This window comes from Diabrotica undecimpunctata, chromosome 2, assembly GCF_040954645.1.
Source record: "Diabrotica undecimpunctata isolate CICGRU chromosome 2, icDiaUnde3, whole genome shotgun sequence".
In the NCBI taxonomy this organism is placed as follows: domain Eukaryota; kingdom Metazoa; phylum Arthropoda; class Insecta; order Coleoptera; family Chrysomelidae; genus Diabrotica; species Diabrotica undecimpunctata.
Genome location: NC_092804.1, coordinates 155,976,922 through 156,002,035, shown reverse-complemented (window position 1 = coordinate 156,002,035; position 25,114 = coordinate 155,976,922). Strand labels below are relative to the sequence as shown.

The 25,114-nt window shown below is 33.4% G+C and overlaps 1 protein-coding gene across 1 annotated transcript in view; it reads left to right on the top strand.

The window, feature by feature from the left end:
• Pex11c (peroxisomal biogenesis factor 11c) overlaps positions 1-19,501 on the top strand; it is a 35,107-nt gene extending 15,606 nt beyond the window's left edge. Inside the window, exons 3-5 of the mRNA XM_072523813.1 lie at positions 11,280-11,461; positions 12,835-12,894; positions 17,005-19,501. Of these exons, the coding sequence (XP_072379914.1) occupies positions 11,280-11,461; positions 12,835-12,894; positions 17,005-17,212 (450 nt within the window). The 3' untranslated portion in view covers positions 17,213-19,501. The remainder of the gene's footprint in view (positions 1-11,279; positions 11,462-12,834; positions 12,895-17,004) is intronic.
• The last annotated feature ends 5,613 nt before the right edge of the window (positions 19,502-25,114 follow it).

Genomic DNA, 25,114 nt, shown 5'->3' with positions numbered 1-25,114 from the left:
TCGGACGTTGGCTATTAACAAGGCTATTTTGACTTTGTTTACGGCACCTCTGAACAGTTCGGTCGATGTTAGTCCGAACCATTGTCGCAGGTTATGCATCCATGAGTGTCGTCTTCTTCCCGGTCCCCTCCTACTGTCGATTCTTCCTTGGACTATTAACTGTAGCAGCCGGTACTTAGTATGCTTCATGACATGTCCGAAGTACTCAAGCTTCCGTTTCTTTACGGTGAAGATTATTTCTTTGCTTTTGCCTATTCTCTGCATTACTTCCACGTTAGTGATGTGGTCTGTCCAGGATATCCGAAGAATACGGCGATATATCCACAGCTCAAAGGATTCTAGTTTCTTCAGGGTGGCTTCCGTTGTGGTCCATGCCTCTGCTCCATAGAACAAGACCGGGAAGACATAACACTTGACCAGTCTTAATTTTAGTTCCATTGAGATTTTGCTTGTGAACCACTTTTTCATATTATTGAACGCGTTTCGCGCTTTTTCAATTCGTGATCTTATTTCTGTTGACTGGTCCCATTTTTTGTTGACTGTGATCCCAAGGTATGTGTATGTCTCCACTTGTTCTATTTTTCGGTTGTTTAATGTCAATTGTATCGGAGGTTGTTGTGTTCTGCTGATGAGCATGCATTTAGTTTTGGTTGTATTGAGTTCTAAACCATATTCTTGACTTGCTGTGTGTATGCTTTGCATGAGACTTTAAAGCTCGTTGCAGTCATTTGCGACAACAGTCTGGAGTGGGGCAATAGAGATAATGCCCTACAGGGGGCTCATGACACGAGTGTACAGAACAAGTCTGTTGCGACTGGCATGCGCATAGAGCACTGTATCTGCGGTAGTGATGTAACGAATTTCATTTTTTGAACATTCGCGCATGCGAATATTCATTTTTTTAAATTTGGCAATTTTAATTGTCTCAGGCACTGCCGGTAGTTTCATTTGCGCGAGGTGTGTAGTTAGATAAGTTCAGATAAATTTAGTAATACAGCAATTTTCAGAACAATTATATAAATCATGTACTGTATTACATTACAGTGTAGTATACATTATATGTATCTTGTTCCGAAAATTGCTGAATTACTAAATTTATCTGAACTTATCTAACTGAACTCGAACTGTTTGTTTGTTTATTTAAACTCTTTACATAAAAACACATAGACTATTATTAGTTTGTAGTTGAATAATTCTTAGCTTTTTCAATATGATTGTCTAAAATCAAAAACTTCAGGATAATAACAGTTTAAAAGAATAATTTGTTTTTGTTTGTTTACATTGCATCATTTATTTTTTGTTTTCTAATTATATAGTTTTCTAAGCTTGTAAAATAATGTGAGTTTTCTTATTAAAAAAAAACTGAGAAGTGAATCGATTTTTATTTTATTAACCTAATCTTCAAATTATTTTTTTTTCTTACATTAATATTCGCAAAACATTCGCACAAATTTCGCGAATGCGAATATGCAAAAATATGCGAATATTCGCGAATGCGAATATTCGTTACATCACTAGTCTGCGGCATCCTTGTGGACTATCACGGGATGTGGTCCGCTGCATGTGTTGGCAGTGGAAAGAAAATAGCTGTATGAGAGAAGAAACCAAATTTTACTATTGCCGAGAGAAGACAGGAAAGGAAAAGGTCAATTGAAAGATGGCAAGAAGAATGAAACAACACGGAGGATGATGTGGCACAGGTGCTCACAGAACACGGGTGTTTTAGGGCCTACCTCTCTAGGTTCGACACAAAAGCTGACACGGATGAATGCCTATACTGCGGAAACTCGGACACTATGGACACATATGATGTTAAAGTGCAACAGATGGATAGTAGAAAGGAACAGAAAGGAAAGAGAGACAGGTGTGAATTTTGTTACAGTGAAAGAAATGATTGCAAATAAAGCAGGTTAAACCCATTTACACGAGTATATCCGTGCAGTGGTTATGACAAAAGAAGAGGAAGAAAGCCAGCTGGACCAACGGCAAAGGTAAGAGGGAAAGATGCTGTAAGTTGAAGGTAGAAAATTGAGTTAGACTGTATGAGTTAAACTGTGTGAGTTAGACTGTGTGAGTCAGACTCTGGGGAAGGACGAAATGCCCGACTGGGAGTGTTTCCGTACTAGGAGCGATGAGGAACAGATAGCTTCCTTGCTGACAGTCTGTGGATAAATGAAGGTAGTGCTTCGAAAGTGATGCTGGCCTTACATTGCAAAGCGTTTGTGCCCTCCAATTAAAGAACTGGCAGGACCCTGGTCTACCTGGCCTTTCGGCTATACGACCGTTAACGAATCCACTGCCCCTACGAGTCCGACACCAAAATGAAGGTGCCACGCCACGTATACCAGAAACGTTTCGTGGGGCTTCACCTTCCCCGTAGTACCTGTGTTGCGATTACCGCATCTACCCGTTATCCCACCCACGGGCGGATAGGCGAAGCAGGCAGAGGAATTTCCACCTCGCACGTAGACAGGTCGCCGCCGAGGATCTCTCCTCTACCACTCTTGAATCTCCTGACGGGTACGTGCCGAGGCACCCACACCACGCTTGACACAAGGCCAAGAGAGGTATGTACGGGCCCAGCTCGTTCAACCCCGTCAGGTTCTCTTTTAATGAGAGTAGAGTGGTCCCACGAGAGTCTCGTCTCGGATACTAGGAATGTAGACCGGTGACCGTGTCGCCTAAGCGACCGTGTGCGTTTCTACAAACCCGACACCTCAAGCGACGGCTCTCCACCTCTCAATTCCTATCCATTAGTCGCCTCTTACGACAGGCAGGGCCTTCTGACCTCGGCCGTATTCTTATCTCCGCGAGCCAAACGGAGTGCCGGCCTTACAGCGGCCATTCCGCTTCCGGATCGCTGGATGACAGAGGAGGGTCTGGTTTAGCAGGTAGCGTTTTGAAGTACCTCGGGAGCTGTCGCCAAGAATACGAAGAACAAATCCTGCACTAAGGTCAGTCAGGCGGCGTCCTGGACTGATATGTCTTTTGAAGATTTCAGACCCCCCTCTATAAAGACAAAAAAAAAAGAATAGCCGAAATAAAAAGTAAATCGTATATTAAATATATTTCACTTGCTGTAATATTTCGAAAAAAGTGATAATTCAGGTATAAGGTATAAAAAACAATTTAAATTATTAAATAATATGTGAATTATTATTCTAGAAACAATTATAAACAATTTGGGATTTATGAGACAGAAGTTATTTTTTTGTAGAGATATTAATATAACAAAGTGCGAGTACAGTTGCGCTCGAGCGACGTGTTGGATGCGAGTTAAGTGCACCAGCTGACTTAATTTCAAATCACTACATTTTAGCGAAAACTGCATCAAAATGAGTTTAGTAAAGCTCAAAATGTTCGTTTTCCCTTTTACCCTGTTTCCCTGTTACAAAAACAAAACATAATTTGAAAAAAGGGTATATCTCTATTAGTTTATTAGTTATAAATATTTAAACAATTAAATTGTTATTAACAAATTCCTGCCCAAAAATTCGGATTATCGTATTGAAGATTCGGATTCAGAAGAATAGAACAGAACAACTGCTGTGACACCGTCAACAACGTGCACCATTACAAATACATCAAATATTACAACGTCACTATCAAGACAATCATCCACAGCTAACTTAACAACGTATGATACATCAACTACATTTAATACAATAACACAGAGAACCATAACCAATATAGCTTACCAATCCTATCATCTCACATAATTATAACTAAATACCATTCATCCTATCTACGCAATAAATATAATAGGGATTACCAAGCGCCAAAGAATTTGACATATCCAACGAGAAAAATCTATCAAATCGACCACCAAACGAACTTTAATGGAGCAACAAAAAAAAAAACATAAAAACAACATTTACAATGCCTTGGTACCAATTGGTTCGTGGTAGATTATACGCAGACGACCTGTTATTATCTTCGAGAAAAATTATTTTCCAAATTCAGCGCCATTTACATACGAACTCTGTACATACGAACTCGAAAACTGATCGAAGAGAACAGGATGTGGAAAACAGTTTTCTCCCAGCAACAAAGTGTCTTATTTTCAAAGAAACGTGATCCGGCTAAACCGCAACTAAAATTTTGTAACCAAATCCTGAGCTAATGATGTTAGGTTCTTACGAATGATTTTCGATACGAAACTTACATCTCATTAAATCCAAAATAGATCTCTATCACCTTGACATTAAGAATAGGTACGCTTTTCTTACCAGTCTACTAAAAAGTAAGCAGAAACTGGTGAGCAACGACTTAAATATAGAATAATGCATTTAACCCTCACAAATGTTCAATCTGAACAATCCAACTCCAATTAACATATTCACTGATCGTTTAAAAATTTATATACTGAAAATATAAACTTGAAACCACCATTCTGCAATAAAGGTAGCCAAATTCTTACTGCTTTACATATTCAGATACCAAATACCTGTTGGAGCTCTTATGGAGCGGGGTCGAGAACAGTGAGCATTCCGCAATCCGACACATCCTTAATGTTGTAATAGGAGTAGTTGTCTCCCCTAAAAAAATAAAAAACAACCAACGGCACAAGTCCAAAAGTGAAGTGGAAGGTAAGTAAAACCTAATCCAAATTTTCATGCAATCGGTGGTAACACAGAAAATTACAGGGTATTGCCGTGTTTTACGTTCATTTACTGTATTATAAATATTTTCAGAAAATATGATACTCCCTACTTCTTAAAAAATACTTTCACCAACAAACTTACAAAATTTTCTTCTACCATATACACAGACCACAGACGCCTTACACTCGAGTGTAAACTACCATCCTTAAGAGTCAAGCTTTACTTCATATTAACTGCAGAAATATACCTAATGCTTTTAAACAGGCCATTCACGTTCCGATTTTTAGTCCGACTAGTGGTCCAACTTCCGCAGTTGGATCTGAAATCGCACGGAGAGTGAACTGGTTGGATTAGTTAGACAACTAGTGGTACGAGACTTGAAGGTCCTACTTCGGACTGATGAAGAAGTGGGAGCGAGAATGGTGAAGTTGGAACTGGAAGTTGGATCGAAAATTTCGTGACAGTTGACCTTCGGAATCTGTTACGTATGAGATTTCTGTTATTTACTTTACACAAAGATCCCTAGTTCGCAAATATTTAATAGAAAGTAAGCTTTCAATTGCACGAAAATTACCCTAATTAAAATACACGATTCTTCATCATCATCTACTTTTGGTTAGGGCACACAGGTACAATTTCCAACACTCCTGAATGGCCACAGAACAATTATCAACAAACAACTAAAATTAAATCATAGTTGTACTGAAATTAGAAGTAACTGTTTCTTTATATTGTTCTGAAGTTTTTTTCTTGTGGCATCTTATGCAAATTTACTATTTTAATTGGAAATAAGCCTGAATCTTAGTTAGAAATTAAATTCCGCAAGTTGGAACATGAATGCTCAGCTTTATAATTACCGATTTCCTCAATTCCATCAATAGTATTCCATATAAAAAAGAAAAACTAGCTATCAAACAAAACAGCAATCACACTGTACAATAATTTATATGGGATCCTTCACACATTGGCATCCAAGGAAATGAAGCAGCGGATTGCATCGGAAAGTCTAAAGTCTAAAGTTTGCGACAAAACCAGTGCAGTGGAAAAAGTGAAAATATTTGTAAAACCGTCAAAATACCAAATACTCAACAGAACTCATCAAGTTTTTGTTGAGTTTTCACCTTTGTGACAACTGACATTGCCTTATACCATAGGATCGTGAAATTTTAGGGGCAAATTGTAAAATTCCTCAAAATATAATATTTTATAAGTAAATTGTCTCATAACATTGTCGCTAATGTCAGCGGTTGATAAGACTATTTTTGTAAAATAAAAGAAACAAATAAAAACGAATTACCTTGAGCAATCTTAAAATTTGTGGATACATTAAATTATTTTTATATCATTAGACTGGTTTGTATGCTATTTTTACATTAATTATTTAAATAATCATGCTATTTTTTGCTGCTTTTGTGTAGGTCTATGTTCATAACATCAACAATGGAAAGTTCCCAGTTGGCAGTATACCGTAATATAAAAATAAAAAAAAAGTACAAAAATTTCATTTTACTAAATTTAAATATACCTGCTGTAAAAAGTTTTTGTAATTTCTTTTTATGTTTTCATAACCTTAAATGTTTGTGTTACGATATTGCTCTATAATAATCTGAGTTAATTTGATATTATTCACTTTAATTTTTCATTTCTTTCTTTTTGATCTCAGGTTTCTAATTGATGAAGTAGAAATATTTTTTTATATTATATCTTATATACTACTCTCCAAAATTGACGCACCACCTAAAATGGACCATGATTTGAAACTATATTTCTTCTGAACCCTTAATTGGATTTCGATGATTTATTTTTCAAATTGTAGGTATATTTCTAATTATTGAATATATTAATGTTTTTTGAGAAATGTCAACGTTTTACCTATACACAGGGTGTAAAAATAAAGTTGTGTTTTTTCATCTAATTTTGCAACATCCTGTGGAATTTATTATAAACAAACGCTACTTCTTATTAATATTTTGAGATCGCTTTGTTCTTTCTCCATATTTTCGTAAAAAAAAAATCATCACGATATCTTTATTATCAAAAAAGAAAAGCATGTTCAAAGCATTACGTGATTTTTACTCTCCAAAATTAACGCACCACCTCAACTCTACCATAAGTTTTAAGCTATTTTTCTTGTGTATCGTTAATTGGATTTCGATAATTTTTTTTTCGCATTGCAGACCTATTTCTAAGTAATTAGCGTATTACTGTTTTCTGGGAAATGTCAACGTTTCACCCATATACGGGATGTAAAAATAAATTTGATTCTTCATCTTATTTTGCAACACCCTGTGGAATTTATTAAAAGCAAATGCTACATCTTATTAATATTTCGAAAAAGCTTAATTTTTTTTTCAACATTTTCGTAAAAAAATCATCGATATCTTTATTATCAAAAAAGAAAAGTACGTTCAAAGCATAACGTGATTTTATCGTATTGTAATACCGAGATGAAATGTGTTCAGGCAATTACTTTAGCTAATGTAGAATTTTTTATCTTGAAATAGGCTTAGTGTTAAGAGTGTCTCATACTACAATATCACGAGTCATTCAACGTTTTCGAGAAACAAACGACCATACGAGATAAAGTGGACAAGGAAGAGGAAGACTTACAACACCACGACAAGATCAGTTTATCAAACTTCGTGCTATAAGAGAACGTTTTCTCACAATGAGACATTTAAAAATACAAGTGGGAAATGTTCATAATATTCAAATTAGTAGAAACACTATACAAAGGCGTCTCGCTGAACAAGATCTGCATATAAGGATACCAGTCAGAGCACCAGCTTTAAATGTAAATTATCGTATAAGTAGATTACAATTTGCTAGAGAGCACCTTGGCTGGAATGTTGATGACTGGGAGCACGTATTGTTCACTGATGAAACGAGGTATTGCTTATATATATAGCTCAGATAGACGTGTGAGAGAACGATACGCACATTGTAATATACGACCTATTAGTTTATTCAATGGAGGATCTGTTATGGTTTGGGGATGAATATCTCTTTCAGCGCGAACGGACCTTGTTGCTTTACGAAGAGTTTCCTTAACAAGTGAAACGTATATTACAGACATTTTGTCTAACCATGTAGTTCCATTTGCTCCTTACATAGGAAATAATTTTCTTTTAATGCATGATAATGCTCGACCACATGTTGTACGTGTGGTCCGTGAATATTTGAACGAGGTTGGAATACAAACCATAAACTGGCCACCCTGCAGCCTGATCTCAATCCCATAGAGAATTTGTGGGATATTATTGATCGTCAACCCAGGAGCCGACAACCACCACCTGTCTCCCTTGACGACATAGAAGTTATGGTGAGAGAAGCTTGGAATGCAATTGATCAAGACCAAATACGCTGCTTGATTTTAAGTATGCCTCGTCGCTGTGAAGAAGTAATTAGATGTAGAGGTGGATATCTCGTTATTACGTGTTTTTGGGAAAAGGGAATTGTTAAAGATTATTTAGGTTATGTTTTTGTAGGCTTCATTTGTATTAATTGTCATTAAAGTTTATGTAAGTAATGTTTTCTTTGGCTTTAAATGTTAATATAAACTTGTAACATTTAAAGTTCTGTATAATCTTTGATAATAGAGATATCGAGATAATTTTTTTACGGAAACTTTAAGAAAGAACAAATCTATCTCAAAATATTAATAAAATGTAGCGTTTATTTCTAATAAATTCCACAGGGTGTTTCAAAAAACGATGAAAAAACAACTTTATTTTTACACCCCGTATACGGGTAAAACGTCGATATTTTTTAGAAAACATTAATACATTACAATCCAACCATTCGTTCAGAAGAAAAATAGCTTTAAACTTATGGTACATTAATCGAAGTTTACAAAAAATGGTTTGTTTAACCGTCATAACAGTCACTTCGGGAGAGACAAAAATACTCAGCTCACTTGGGATAGTAAATTTCAAGCATCTTTTTCTTAAAAATGTTCTCAAAATTACCATGTTGACGCCTATGAAAGATCGATCAGTTCCGTATGAGTTTCGTATTATTAGCTGTGTTAGCAAAACTTGACCTGTAAGGTTGATGTTGGAAATTTTAAATATGTGACGTCACTTTATATAAATTGTGACGTGCAACGTTTTTACTTTGAAAAATTGTATACAAGAGATAGGTATTGGGTATACTAAAACAGATCGATAGTGAGAAAAGTATATTTCTAAAATAATAAATCACATACAGGGTGTCCCATTTGAAAAAAGTAATTTAGGATGTCAGTTTTATGCCAATTTTGACAGCACCCTGTATAATGAAAAATGTAACTTTACTGCCTTGCCTTCACAAAAAGGTACTGCAATTATATATATATATATATATATATATATATATATATATATATATATATATATATATATATATATATATATATATATATATATATATATATATATATATATATATATATATATATATATATATATATATATATATAAATGGAAGAAAAGTGTTATTTTCATATAAAAACCATTATAACTCAGAACGGTTCACAATAGGTATAGGGAAATATTAACAAAAATGTTCAAAATAACGTGAATATTTCTAAAATTAAAAAATATACAGGATGTCCCATTAAAAAAACGAAATTATAAGCAGCTTCCGGAATAAACGCAAGTAGCAAATAGATGAAAATATTTTCATTAAACAGTTCACTCTTCATAACCCCTTAATTCCAATTTTCATTATTCAGTTACCTTTAGTTCTCGAGATATTTGTAATTGGCTGTTTATATGCCGCACCCTGTATATAAGGGTCTTTAATTAATCGCTTCATATTTTTAAATTTAAATAAAACGAAGTGTGTGTGAGATATCACCGAAATTTTTTATTCGTTTGAAAGGCAGAGCTAGGTTGAGTTAACGTAGATGAGATGCTATGATGTGGTTACTGATATTTTGTACGCCAAAATATTAATTATTTGGGACCAGAAAATACTCACCTATTTATTAAGATGTCGATATATATTTAAATAAAGTCACCTTACCAATGTTTATCATTAAAATACATATTCATAAAACGCGTTTTTTAACTTTTGTAAAAAACAAATTAATAATTAGCATTTAACGTGCTTACTCGTTGGCTGGTCTGATAAGACTCCCAGGCAAAGTTAATTATGGTTTAATCCCATATAAAAAATATCTAAGTTAAATGCCACAGGAAAACATTTCAGAACCTTTTTAAAGTCCAGGTGCTTGGGCCAATTTTCGACACACTTTTTCGCTCTGAATTTCAAAATATTAATTTTAAACTCGCTAACCACTGGAATCGACAAAAAATTGCCAATTGTTTATTTTTGTCGGTGCAAAATCAACAGGGTGTGGCGTAAGATAGTTAAATTCACTTGTTTGAGCCGAGTTCTGAGAAATTGTATTGAAATAGAGTAATTCATCTTCTTCAATTTATTAATTCCACATATCCCATATGTCTTAACCATCCATTATGTTTAATGCCTAATGTTGATAATGATATATGATTATATATATATATATATATATATATATATATATATATATATATATATATATATCATAAATTTTTATGATATTTATTCTTTATGATATATGAAATGATTCACCAAGTGTCATAATCGTAGAGGTCTTTTGAAGGACTCCATTGAATTTTTCCTTTATTTATGTCTACCAATGACCATAAGCCTCTTTTTTTCATCTTCGACCACCAAATTATACGCCAACCCAGCGAACAATTTTTTTTAACGGTCAAATTTTCGTGTAATATTTTTCCATAAATAAAATTTTGTTTACTTTTTGAAGACGATTTACTATGTTTACTAGGAAAAAGCCACAATTTTACTTTAAAATAAGTTTATTTTGACGTTTCGATTTTCATTTCCGAGTTGATTAATTGGTACATTGTTTTAATCTAAGACTGTAAAAATTATATTGCGCGGAAAAGTTTAAAAATAGTTAATTCTATTATTTGGTCGAAATGCGTTTTTTAAATAATAAAAAATGTAAATAGCTTCGGTATGATAAAAGATTCCGAGCCCCTATATTACAGCAAATCAAGCCTTGAGACAGAATCTCACAGAACGTGGAAAGGCGCTCTTCGTTGGTTCACGTCGGCAAAGAAAAATAGAAAATATATATAAACGAAAAGAAAAGAGAACACGGCTGGCACCCCATGCTAAATTAATAAATATTTACTTTTTGATAACCACCCCAATGGAGCGTGTCCCCTTATGATTGAGGGTTTATTTTAGTTTTGTCCACCAGTGTTGCTGGTAGAAATTTTACCAAGTTAGGTTATTTATATAATGATAAAAATTGCAACCCAACTTCGTTAGACTCCATAGTAAAATTACCACGACACTGATCATATCTATCCCTAGTCACGTCGGAAGGGTTGGAGGTGTAAGTACGTGCTATACATCAGCTTCTAACTTCTTTTGAACCGTGTTAATTTACCGACAAATCACTGAAATGCATGCGTCGACTGTAAATAGACAGTTTTGCCATATCCCAGTGATCGTGAATCACAATAATATCGAGGCTAAAAATTTGGTGAAATCAGATCTCAGGTTTATGATGCTGTTGTTTTATTTGATGTTTCTACAGATATGTTGCCATATCTCACATTAAATGGACACGCTCGTAATTATGGATAATCTGTATAAAATATGCCTTTTTTTTAGGAGCCAGATAAATTCATGTCGCAGCTTGGAGTACTTACGAATATTATCGATCAGCTATACTATCCCATTGAGAAAATGTCATGGTTTGCAGAACATAAACTTATAACTGGTGTAGATAATAATAAATGGGATACTGCCAGTTCTGTGTGTTGGGTCATTTCCACCTACTTGACCCTTGTAAAGTGAGTTATTAGTAATTAAAATTCGTGAAATTATTCAATTTTTAAATTGCTTTCTAAAAAGATCGATAGTAAATCGTCTATTTACAGATAGTAAATAGTAAACAAACTAAATTAGATATAGATAGATAGATATAGATTCCCAATAATGACTATTTCGCCAATTAAAAACCCCTCGTCTGGTAAAAGTTGCTTCGTCGGTGAACATAATATTCTTAATAAAGTGTCTGTCATTGCGATGTTTATTCAGAATACGTTGGCAAAACTGTAACCGTCGTGGAAGATCTGTTGGAATTAAATTTTGAACAGGAGTGAAGTGATAAGGATGGAGGTTCTCTTTTTTTAGAATTCTAACAATAGACGACTGACTTACTCCTGTTGTTGCTGATAGATGTCGTGAACTTATTTTAGGATTTTCATCTACTCGAACCAAAAGTTCATCTTCTTGATTAGGTGTGATTTGTTTCGGTCGACCAGCCCGATTGTTAGTGTGAAATGACCCAGTTTCACCTAAACTACTATATTATCTTGCAAAAGTTTTGTGATTTGGTTGCCTTCTGTTTGCGTATAACATTCCATACCTTTTGGCTGCCGAGCGACCGCAAAAAATTTCTTGTGCGTATACGCAAATCATATCTCGCTTTTCTTCATTAGTAAAATAATTGTGAGGTGGCATTTCAATCAAAAAAAAAGTAATGATTACTTTTAAAAAATGCAAGATTACACTACACTGTCACATCAAAAATAATTTACTCTGAACAAATGACATTTACCAACAACAATTATCTGACAGTCCAAAGCATACTTTTCATAAATGAAATAATATTTGAAATCCTTTTTTAAGACTCTAAGTAGTTCGACTGCATTTTTATCGAAAATGGTTGAAATTATCATGTTTAAACAAGAGTACCAATTTTACGTAAAAATTATGTTTACGTCATATTTTCTAATAAAAATTACTAAAAAGTTTCATCAGAAAAAGTTTAGACTCAATTTGATCATTAGGAATGATCCACGTGGCGCCCTCTATGACAAACGTAAAATTGTAAATAAAATACTATTTCTTGTCTAAGATTATGCCTCTGTAGCAATTTATAAATATACAGGGAAACTATTAGCAAAAAACGAAAAACAAAAATTAACTTTAACACCCTGTATCTTTTTTCTCAGCAACATTTTATTAAGACATATTTGGCCCAATAGCCATATTTTGTTCCAAATAACCTGTCCTTAGTCTATGTCCCAATAGTTATGACTCACGCTGTATATCAATCGGTTTTAAAACGTCTTGCGACGTTGTCCGATGCCTAATTTCCATGACACTCTATCATTATTATCAATTATTATTATATTCTAATGTAAAATTTATTTTTTAGGACTCTAAGATATATTGCCGTATTAGAAAAACATAAAAACTCTATATTGCCATTACAAAGGTAAGGAATATTTGTTTACTTGACTTGAGTTTTTACTTTGGAGGACTTGATATGTGAAAATCAATTTGCTACAATGACCTTCGCACTAAGCCAATGGGCATTTCCTAATATTGAATTTCATTATGAATTACATTACATCGTTCATATTCGCCTCAGTATTTTCCACAGCTTTTAAATTTAATACATTAATTTCTAATTACAAATTACAATTCATTACATCTCTGATAGACTACATTGCTCCAATCGCTAATGGTTTGATTCATTCATAATGAAAATCCACTGAAATATTACTCGTCAAGACTAGCTCTAGCTGTAGCCTCAGGTTGATCGTAGATGATGCTTTTTAAATGTGCAGAAAAAAATAAGTCCATGGATGTAAGATCTGGAGATCGCACAGGCCACTTAATATGGCCTGTTCCACTGATAACTCGATTCGGGAAAGTATTGTTTAAGTACTCCCTAATTATTCGAGCGTTGTGAACTGAACAGCCGTCTTGATGGAACCAAATATTCTCCAGATTTACATCAAGAAGATTAAGAATAGCGGAAAGAACATGATTATAGTCGGTTCGCTATATTTACGAAGGTTTTGGATTAACAAAATTATGCTAATGACTCATTGATAACCAGTTGCAGTAAACGACTTCCCAGAAAATTAGGTAAAAACTGCATTAATGGTCATATTTTAAAATACATTAAAATAACATTAGGGTAGGTATAAATTTGTTACAATATTGCAGTTGAATTGATTCTTTGACAGTGTTGACATTGTATGTTTGGTGGAAATATTTAAAAATGCCTAGACGTGTGTTAGATGTAGATAGTCTAATTTGTAGTGTACATAAGTATTTTACGGATGAAAAAGAAAATGGCGGTCCTTTAAAATCGGTAATGTCTGTTCAACAACGCGTATGTGATGCTCTAGGAATTAGTGAAACCAAACTAAGAGGAGTATTACAAAATCGCAATAATGAACGACTGAAAGAAGATCACCGAAAAACTCGCCTATCATTGAAAACGAAAGATATTCCAGATGGAAAAAAATTTGAAATTCGTGATACCATTTATCGAATGCGAGCCAACAAGGAACATGTGACCTTAAATACAATTCTCTCGGAATTAAAAGATAGAAAATTTGACGAAATTGGCAGAACAAGTCTATGGCAAGTGATACATAATTTGGGTTTCAAATTTCAAAAGGAGGATAACAGAAAAGCCCTTTGTGAAAGAAGTTCTGTTGTGCATAAAAGAATTAACTTTCTAAGAAAATATTCTAAATTAAAAGAAGAAAGGGCAAATTTTATATATTTAGACGAAACATGGATATTTTCTAGGGGTGCAACCAAGAGAATATGGCAAGATGATAACGTAAAGTCTATCAAACATACTGATGGAGAAGGGAAGCGACACATAATTTTACATGAAGGAGGAAAATCTGGTTTTATAGAAGGTGCTTATTTAATATTTTCATCTAAATCAAAATCAAGTGACTATCACGATAATATGAACACAGAAATGTTTGTAAAATGGTTACATGAAAAACTTCTCCCAGGTTTAAGTGAGCCCAGCGTAATTATTTTAGACAATGCACCTTACCATTCTGAAGTATTAAACAAAAGTCCAACGAATTCTTGGACTGTTAATAAAATTAAAGAATGGTTGACAAAGGAACATATACCTTTTACACAACATATTTTAAAATCAGAATTATTACGCTTGGCAAATATCCACGCAAAACCAAAAACCTTTGTTGTGGATCAGATTATTGAAAGTTACGGTCATCAAGTTTTACGTCTGCCACCGTATCATTGCCAGTTTAATCTCATCGAATATATATGGGGAATAGCAAAACAATATTATGACAACCATATTGGGCCTAACGGTTATAGCGACGACGCAGTTCGGGAAACTTGGCGAAAGGCACTTTCAATTGTAACTCCAGAATAAAATAAACGAAATAAGTCCAATCATAATTAATGGTGATGACAGTGATGATGATGACGATTATGATATTTTTGATGATAATGACTGATTTTCATTTTTGTTGGCAAGTTAAATTTTTTTATTTTTCATTAGAAATTCTCTCCATGGAACAAATATACATAGACCATATTTTCTGTGTGAAGTGTAATATAAAATTATTATTAGGTTTATATTAGCCACATTAGACTCCATTAATGAAGTAATTCTCCTTATTATACTGTCAATTATATAAAAGATTTTCCATTATTATTTAATTAAAAAAAGTTATGGATTATTTTTCATTTCATTTGACCAGTTGATATTTCCCCAAAGAGCAGGTAATTAAAACTGGGTACTTACAATAAAATTTTTAATCCGAAACCCGCGTAAATATAGCGAACCGACTTTATGTACCAAATCGAGGTATACTCTAATATTTAAGTTACCCTTAAAAAAATGGACCCGTTATTTGGTCTCCTAAAATACCAGTCCAGACCTTAACTTTTTGAGGACATTGAGTTCGGTAAACAACACTTCTGTGCTGGTGTTCTCTCGCCCAATACCTCGTAATGAAAGGATTGTGTCTTTCTACTAACGAAACAGAAGATTTATCAGTAAATAAAATGTTTTTAATAAAATTGGGTTCATCATTAGGCTTCATTAGAGTTTCATAAAACTCCATTCTTCGAAAGTAGTCGTCTGGATAAAACTGCTGCGTTTTCGAATATTTAAAATTCTTGTAACAGTGCTTTTTCCACACTTTCGTTACGATAAACATAGGTATGAAACAGATCAGCTGTATTCAAAACTATCAGAACTTAAAATTCAGACTCCCATAAACATCACCCATTTACTCTCCTTAGATAGTAGAGAAGTATACGAACTAATATGTAACTTTTTATTTAAAGTTGGTTACATTATTTAAAAACTAATATCTTACATTACAATTCTGTGGCTAAAGGACTAGTTTCCAAGCCAACTCACCAAACACACACACACACACTTTCGTTACAGTAACATTGCTAACATCTAACTCCCTAGCAACGCTTCTACTTAAACATGTTGAATCTACCTCGATTGTTGCACAAATTTGTGTATCCCCGTCTTTTCTTTCCTCAACTTTTTCTGGTGACACTTCTTGAGCGTGACATTTTCCGCAATTTTTGAGGCAAAAAAACTCTCAAAATTTTTAACAATATTATGAACTGACTACTCAAGGAATTGGTCCCCCCAAAAAACACCGAAAATAAATCTATACACCGTTGTCCAGAATTACCACCATAAAACTATTTTATTATTTGAACCTTTTCTGCGGGCGTATAAACAGACATGTTGTTTACAAGAATAAATTAAAAATCTACGCCCTTATTGCTTTAAACAACCACTGTATAATAACAAATTATTGGCGACGGGCCACTGGAGGCTCATTGAAAGTCGACGGCGCGCAGTGTTGTCATTTATAGTGTATATATCTAATTTAAAACAACGCACTGTATGTATATCATTACGCCGAGCTTTCGACATCCTTTTCGATGTCTTCTTCAGGTCTTCCGAAATCTTAGTTCCCCGAGCCCCCAGACACTACTACACTTATCACTAGTCAATGCATAGTAATGCCTGGCGTAAGAATACAATTCGTCAAAAAATCCGTGTATGAATCAGTATCTTACAGGGTTATTTCCGCATATATCCTGCTTCATCAGAGATCCGGGAACGTAACAAATCCATACACAGATTTAGGCAATAATCTGAATTTTGGTTTCGAAAACTTAGAAATTTTCGGCTTAATAATAAGAAATAATAACAGAAAAGTAAATTTTTGCAAAATAAATATTTATTTTAAATTGTTTAAACATATTACTCGGTTAAATAAACAATTCACAAATTAACTTAATGCATTTTTATGATCGAGGTGTCCCAAATTAAAAAAAAAAAACATCAATTTTTTTGTTGATTGGAACCAGAGATATTGCAACTTTTATTAACTTGAATTTATGAATTAAGTTTTTGAAATAGTAAAATCACTACGCCTTTAAACCAACTTTTATTCCAATTTAACAATGTTTTTAAAAAGTGAAAGTAAAATTATCAGTTAAAATACAAAGTAAGTTTGTGAGTAAATTTAATTATTTTATAATTTATTTTCAGCATTCCTATAGAAAAAGTACTATTGACTCAAAAGTATGAAATCCTCACCGCTATAAGACTGTGCTTGGACTTTATTCATGCAGTAAACACATTACCTCCAGGATTCTTATGGTCGTCCAAACTGAAAGTGTGGCACGTGGGATTTATAGGTACTTTGTCGTCTTTATTAGGAATCTATCAAATCTTTTATAAAAGATCATTGAAATAAACTAAATAATCTCCAGAGGACAATATATATAGAGGTTTCATATGTGATGAAACGGATTTAGGTGAATTACTTAATAGTGATTTGTAAAGTTAAAAATAGGTTTTATTATATTATAACGTGAGTACCTCAACTAATATTAAAGTATTACTCTTAATTTGTAATTTTAAAACAGAAAATAACAGTGTAGCTAAAAGAATTTATAAAATAATGAAGTTATCTTTGGATGTAAAGCTACCAACAGTTACTGTTAACGAGAAAAAACATTTTTAAATATTTAGTTTAAATTATTAAATCTTGATCTTATATTTCCTGTTTAAAAATCCACTGGTTACATTTGGCTAACATACAATTTTCGCTTATGAATTTCATGGTGTAGGTACTCATTTAAATTGACACTAGCGGCGTTTCTTAAATGTTCTTTTTTTCAATGACCCAGTGAAATGAAGAACTCACTCAACACAAAAAATAAAGTTCATAAAAATTAGTTCGAGCTACAGTCCTAACGAAATTCCAGATCAAAACAGTAAAGTACATAAAAGGTGGAACTGAAAAAGCACTTGCTCACTGTATAAAAATAAAAAAGGTTTGACGTAGCAGAGATTTGACATTAGCAAAAGACTAGAAGAATAGAATAGCCTAAATAGACGGGCAATGTGAAGACTTTTGAGCTATGGATGTATAGAAGGATTCTAAAGATCCCATTACGAACTTTAAAATGTTAAAACGAATGAAGAAGGAAAAAAAAGTTTAACGGACAATAAAAAAAAGAAAACTGCAATATTTCAGACATAGCTAGCTCATAATATTAGAGCATAATAGGCAAAATAGAGAACAGAACAAGTGTTGGAAAAGAAGACTAAAACATTGGCTAAGGGACGTAAGAGAATACTGTGGTTGCTGCTCAAAACAAATCTTTCGAGCAGTAGTTCCGAAAGTTAGGGTGGCCATGACGATATTGCCAACCTCGGTAACTTGAAGAGATGGCACTTAAAAAATTAGAAGATATTTTGGTGTGTATGATACATTGCACGTGCCAAAAATTGACATATCAGGGCACAATTTCTATTGGTTACTTTTTCTGCGGACTCTTAGAAGATATCAAGTATCTCCATGACTTCCCTTTGTATCGTGTAACCTATAGGTTCATTCATCTCAGCAAACTCGTGATTTCTTCGCAAACAAAATTTTCATTGTGAAAGAATTGTGAAGCGTCAATATTGCAATCTACGTTAAAATTTGTTCATATAGCACTTTCTGATATTCTGCTTCCAGGATCAATAACTATAAATACATTGTGATGTTTTTGTACTCAAAACCAGAAACTGAATGTACCAATATACTAGTATATTATGTCCCTGCAAGTCCGTTATAAATAAAGTATATTTTTCTCTATGTCGGTTTCTCCAACAACCCTGTTTGTTTCGCCATATATGTTCCTCAGTATTTTTCATTTAAATATTCGCAGCAACTCCTTTCTTGTCATCATTACCCATATTTCCGATCAGTTTCATGTTGTATCACTAAGTTGTTTTGTTGAATTCTTGACGATGCCGGCATATATTTAGTTTTCTGCCGTATATGTTATTATTTGTAGTTTTCTGGTGTATATTATACCATTTAAGTTCATTCTCGAGTCTCTCGTAACTTTCCACAACGCCAGGTTGACTAGTGCACATGATATCGTATCTTTCCGGCGAAGTCCTATGTTAGTTTTAAATGTTAAAAGAGATATATCTTTGGGCTTGCACTTAATATTTAACATGCCAAAGCAACTTAATAGCCGCTGTAAGGAATGTGTGTCTTCGTTAATTCAATATTTTGAAAAATAGCGTGATAATAGAGAGCCACTGATATCTTGCTCTTGTAAGAGAGGTTAAAAAAATGGTGAGATATTTAGAAACGTGAAATTGGTTAAAAATAGATTTATAAGAAAATATCCAATAAACTTTAATAATTAATTTTAATTAGAAACTTTATTATTCCAATCAAGATAAATCGTACCTGCCTATCATAATTTTGACAATAAAACCTGTTTGGAACTGTTTGAAGCTAGTGGTATAATAATTTTGTAATTTATTGATTATATTTATCTACAATATATTATTGAAATCTCTGTATATTTTGTTTCCTATTCGTTACAATGTATATTCGAGGTGTATTAAAAATACTTTCATATGGTTGTGATCACTAAAACGCAAAGATATTGTTATCTGTTATCATTATATTATTATGAAGATTTTATAAAATTATTTTATATAGATTATTTTTAATATATCTACAAAAATTTGATCCAAAGCCGTTTCATTCATAGGTTATGTTACTTTCAAGCGATCTAGTGCGCCTAGCATGAGGGTGTTAGGTGACAGGTGACCATCACAGGATACCAAATGACATAATGAAACATAATGAATTTCCCTAAATATTAAATGCCGATTATGTCGATATTTCTCATAAATCATTAATGTTTACTAATGTTTTTGATACGAATAAAGGATAAACATACTAAAGCGACTCAAAAAGATAAATAAAAACGATAGTTGAGACTGAAGATATCGTGGAACTCATGGAGTAAAAAAGACAACTGAAAACAACGGGAACGAATATAGACCAAAACAGAAGTTAATCAGGCAAAAATAAAAGTGGCCCAAGAAAAATGGATGGAGGATAAATGTATTAAAATGGAAGACCTAGAAGACAAACATGATATTTTCAATATGTTAAAGAAAGCTAGAAAAATAGCCTCAATACTCAATACAGAGAATAATAATAGATAGTGAAGAAATTCGGACAACTTGGTATATAAACATAAATGAGCAGTATAAAGATGATAGATGAGAAGAACAGGTATTAGGTAAAGGCCATGGACAAGAAATACTAAAATTAAAAGTATTATACGCTACTAAATTGGCAAAAAACAAGACAGCTTTTGCTTCTGACAATATTCCGGTAGTTTTAAAACTTATGAACGAAGAAACTAATAGAAAACTGATAAAGAGTCCGATAGAGAAGTCTGAAGAATACAACAAACCATTGGCACTGATATTTGTCCACTACGAGAAAGCATTCGATACCATAAGCCATCAGAAAATGTTAAAAGTATTGACAGAATGCCAAATAGACCATCGCTACATTAACATAATCAACTATATCTACCAAAAGGCCACACCTAGCGTTAGACTATCTGAACAAGAAACAAATAAATTCTGTATACAGCGAGGAGTACGACAAGGAGACACCGTCTCTCCAAAGATATTCACGACGTTTTTAGAACATACTTGTAAGAAGGCACATCTGAACGAGCATGGTATCAACATAACTGGAGAGAAGCTCAGTCATTTAAGATTTGCAGATGACATCGTCCTTATAGCCGATCGTATGGATGATGTAATAATAATGTTTGAAAAATTATATTACGCTTCCGTGGAGGTTGGACTAAAAATTAATATGAATAAGACGCAAATAATGATTAAGCTGGTGTTAAATAGAAATATTGCTATTGATGGAAGGGATATTGTGCAGACTACATCGTATAAGTACTTAGGACATGAAATTCGGTTGGGCAGAGATTACCAGACATGTGAGCTTCCACGTCACATAGGATTAGCCTGGTCAGCGTTTGGTAAATTAAACTATGTATTTAAATCGGATCTACCCATATGCCTCAAAAGGAAAATCTTTGACCAATGTGTGTTATTTGTACTTACTTATGGAGCGGAAACATCAACACTGAAAAAAAAGGTAGTGAATAAAAGGGCTATGGAGCGCCCGATGTTGGGTGTCTCTCTGAGGAATCCCAAACAAAGAAACAGACGCCATCGAAAAAATCGCTTCGCTAAAATGGAATTGGACAGGACACGTAGCCAGATTATCAAACAACCGATGGACATAACGTATTGTCGACTGGAGACCAAGACAAGAAGCAATACGGAGCAGAGGACGCCCACCAACTAGATGGACTGACGACCTGAAGCGTGTTAGCAATAACTGGATACAAGCCGCACAGAGACAGATGGAAAGAGCTGAGGGAGACCAATGTCCAGCAGTGGACGCATACAGGTTGATGATGATGATGATGAAACGAAGAAAACGATAAAATATTGGTCAAGCACCCAGAAGATTGGTAAAAGTTCGAATAGAAGAAAATTACCAAAAAAAGAAATAACCTCCGAAACACTGTCGCGACTAAAGACTGATAGGCCTTATTAGACACACCTCGAAAATATGCCTACGTATCATCCACAGTAGAATAAGGAATACGTTTGAAGATCAACATGAAACACAGTTTGATTTTAGAAACTGGTTGAGAACTCGAGAAATAATATTTGCACTGAATTTGTTGCTACAGGAATGTCGAAAACTCTAAGATGTCTACCGTTTTTATTTATTATGAAGACATTCAATTCAGTAAAATAAGAGAATTAAAATATTAAGAGATAAAGGAATTGATAGTGGTAATGTGAGGACCATAGAAAAATTATACTACACTAAACAGCATCCATTTGCATTAATGAGAAGTTGACAGGAATGTATGGTCCTAAAAGGAGTCAGACAAGGATACGTACTGTCCCAAGCTCTACATAACTTGGAATATTGTGAACAATTAATGGAAAACTCATAAATACAATCAGATATGCAGATAATATAGTTATATTGAATTATGGAACGAGAGATGGGACTAAATATTTAACTGTTCTAAAAACATAAATATATGGTATTTAGTCGCTCGTGTATATAAACATACACAGTTACTATGGGTGGACAGTCAATACAAAGAGTACCAAGTTGAAATATCTTGATTGCTGTATTATCGAATAACTAGATCTATCTAAGGAGATAAAATGTAGAATATAGATAGTACATTTTTAAAAATAAAATCACTTTTCTGTGGATCTTGAAAATATATACTATTAATTGCTTAGAGGTTTTTGGATATGGTTATATAGACGAACACTCAAAATACCATGGAAATTTATGCAAACAAACGAAGCAGTTCTTACCAGAGCACGCTGCCTACAAGTCAATTGATAGCGTTAAATCTAGAAAAATAGCATGGACACATACTACGGGTAAGTAGACATAATATTCTCCAACTGATTATGATGGGAAAATCGAAAGGACGAAGTGGAAATGGTAGAAAGCAAGCATTTTGGTTAAAAAATATCAGAGGACGGACTAAGATAAAAGCGAGCAGAAAAATGTTTAAAATAGCTCAAGATAGGTGTTTAAAATTAATGACTGTTTAAAATAGCCCTCTCAATGAGATTTTTGATGTCGAGTTAACTTTCACGAAACTCATCACTAAGGTGATTCCAGCAAAAAGAAGCAAGCCTGGTATTGTTTAGATTATGAGGTGTTTATCTATTGTAAAGATGTGGGACATTTTCCAATTGAACACGGTGATATAACTAGTGTAGAAGTTCTAACAAATATAAACAACAGGAAAGAAATACTTATCCTAAACGGGAAATTTGTACATGAAGAGGAATCATAAGAAAATACGGAGAAGATATGAAAAACAAAAGTGGTCACAGGTTAATAGATTTATATTTAAGTCCTTAAAAATAATAAATGGTTTCTTTTCACATATATATCCCATAAGTATACGTGGTACCAACCACATAGAAGTCGATTCACCAGACACAGCTCATAAGTAATTAATTTAAGGGTATTGTGACGGATAGCTCTATTAGACACTAGACTCAGTAAAACACAAGCTTAGTCCAATAAAGGTATATTCAAAATAATTAACAATATAAAACTAACTTCTATATAATATGTATAATTCTGTTCTAGTGCTGATACCTGAAAAAAATAAATATTGGCGATACTAGGATCGTTGATGGCAAAGGACGATGTGTTGGTGAATACCCAAACTCTAGGTTAGAGGTGGCCGATGGATCACTACTCGGAAGAACGGCTGATCTTTGATCAATACTCAAAGAGCCGGGTTAGGAGCTCTTACCAGATCAGTACTCCAGCTTGAACTCCCGAAACGGTTGGAGTTCTTACCAGATCAGGTCTACGGTTTGAATACCGGTGTTCCATCTCCAGTGTATATCGATAGTAGTGGTGGGTCTCTGGTTGGAGTGCAGGCATGTGGAGAGATGTCAAGTCGGCGGTGAACGCTGTCTGTGGCATTGTTACAATATATAAGTAACCTGAATGTGGATCATACTATTTTGTAGTAAAATCCAATACATTCATTCCATATCGAAAACAACAAAACAAAGTTTGTCAACACAAATAAAACAAAAAAACTTATAGTAATTTCTTTATAAGTGGAGATTTACTAGAAAAATAAACATAGACGACGGAAACGATGAGATTTTATACTAGACGATTAATAAGCCATTGATAATGCAGCAAAATAATCATTATGTGAAGAGAACAGAAAAGAATATACTCAACAGGTTAGTCACGATATAACAGCTTTGATAGAGAACAACGGGAAAGCCTACCAGACATGGTTGGTTTTACAAGATTATAAAGAAAAGTACATGTTGGGTTAATAGAGAAGGGAAACGTGTCAGAAATGGAGGAAGACATACGGAAAACAATATGAATGAAATACATTAAAAGTAAATTAAATATATTTTTTTAAATTAATATTTTCTATTGTTAATCTTCATTTTCAGTACCTAGGTCTAAAAACTAGTCTCAAGGAAATTAACTAAAATAATATTTAATAATTCATGTCACTTTAGTGGTTATTCTAGCCATTCATATAAAATAGCGATAACCACTTGATCCACAACTCTCCAAGAATGTTTAACTTTTTGCACTGGCTTGCTAGTGTTTGATATGTAACTTGATAATATGTTAAATCCATCAATCGCCTGTTGCAATTATTCTGATTACCCATTCTGTATATTTGTTTCGATATAACTTTCATCGGTGCTACTTACTGCTATAAATAATGTTCAGTTACTACTTACCTTTTTGGAAAAAGAAAATTAAACACCTTTACAGCGAGCCATAAGCTTTATTTAAAATTATAGTTTTAATATCAGTTCTAATACTGTAAATTTTGAAAAAAATAAGTACCTGTAGTAATCTACGCAAGCGTCACTTATGTCATATTTAAAGGTACACTGGTAAGTTTGAAATATTTTTAAGCATTTAAAATTGTAACTTAAAATATGGCATAAAATTTCCCCTTTAAAAATAATTGAGAATTGGCACAATAATTTAGTTATAATATTGTTTTAAAAGTTTTCTATAGTCAGATATTCGGATATTGATAACAATCTGGATATCTAAAATTATGGTTATCAACTTTATTTTTCTACCAAAATGTACTCTTAAAAATTAGAAGAGTTAAACAGTAAATATTATAGGAAAATAATTCGTGATATGAATGAAAAGAATACTAGTATTTATTATAATGGTACATTGTTTTCCTGATTTATAGACAATGGTCTGAAATTATTTCGTCCTGAAATTTAGTCATCATCAGATAAAATCGGAACTGTTTTCAGCTGTCATTAATAGAAAGACAGAAACTAAAAGTTAGTGGAAGACTGCTCTGACCTTGGCCACATCGCATTTGATAGTGCCGGCCGCAGTTGCGTGCGGGAAATTATTTTACACCACAGTTTATAAATTCGCCGAGAAAACAATTTATCATTATAAAAAACCGACTGTAAAGCCTTCAATCCTCCCGTGCTAATGACATTTACTGTTTTTTAAATTACTTGATGAAACTTTCACAAATTATATCGACTGACTAACGAAAACTCCTTCGGTGACATTACTACTTTCTCAAGTGAAATATGGTATACCAAGCTGGATTGACAGAGTGACAAATAAAGAGGTATTACAACGTCTAAAAAAGCATCCCGAAGTAGTGAAAATAGAAAAATACCAAAAGTTGGAGTATGTCATGCGACACAGAGAAAGATA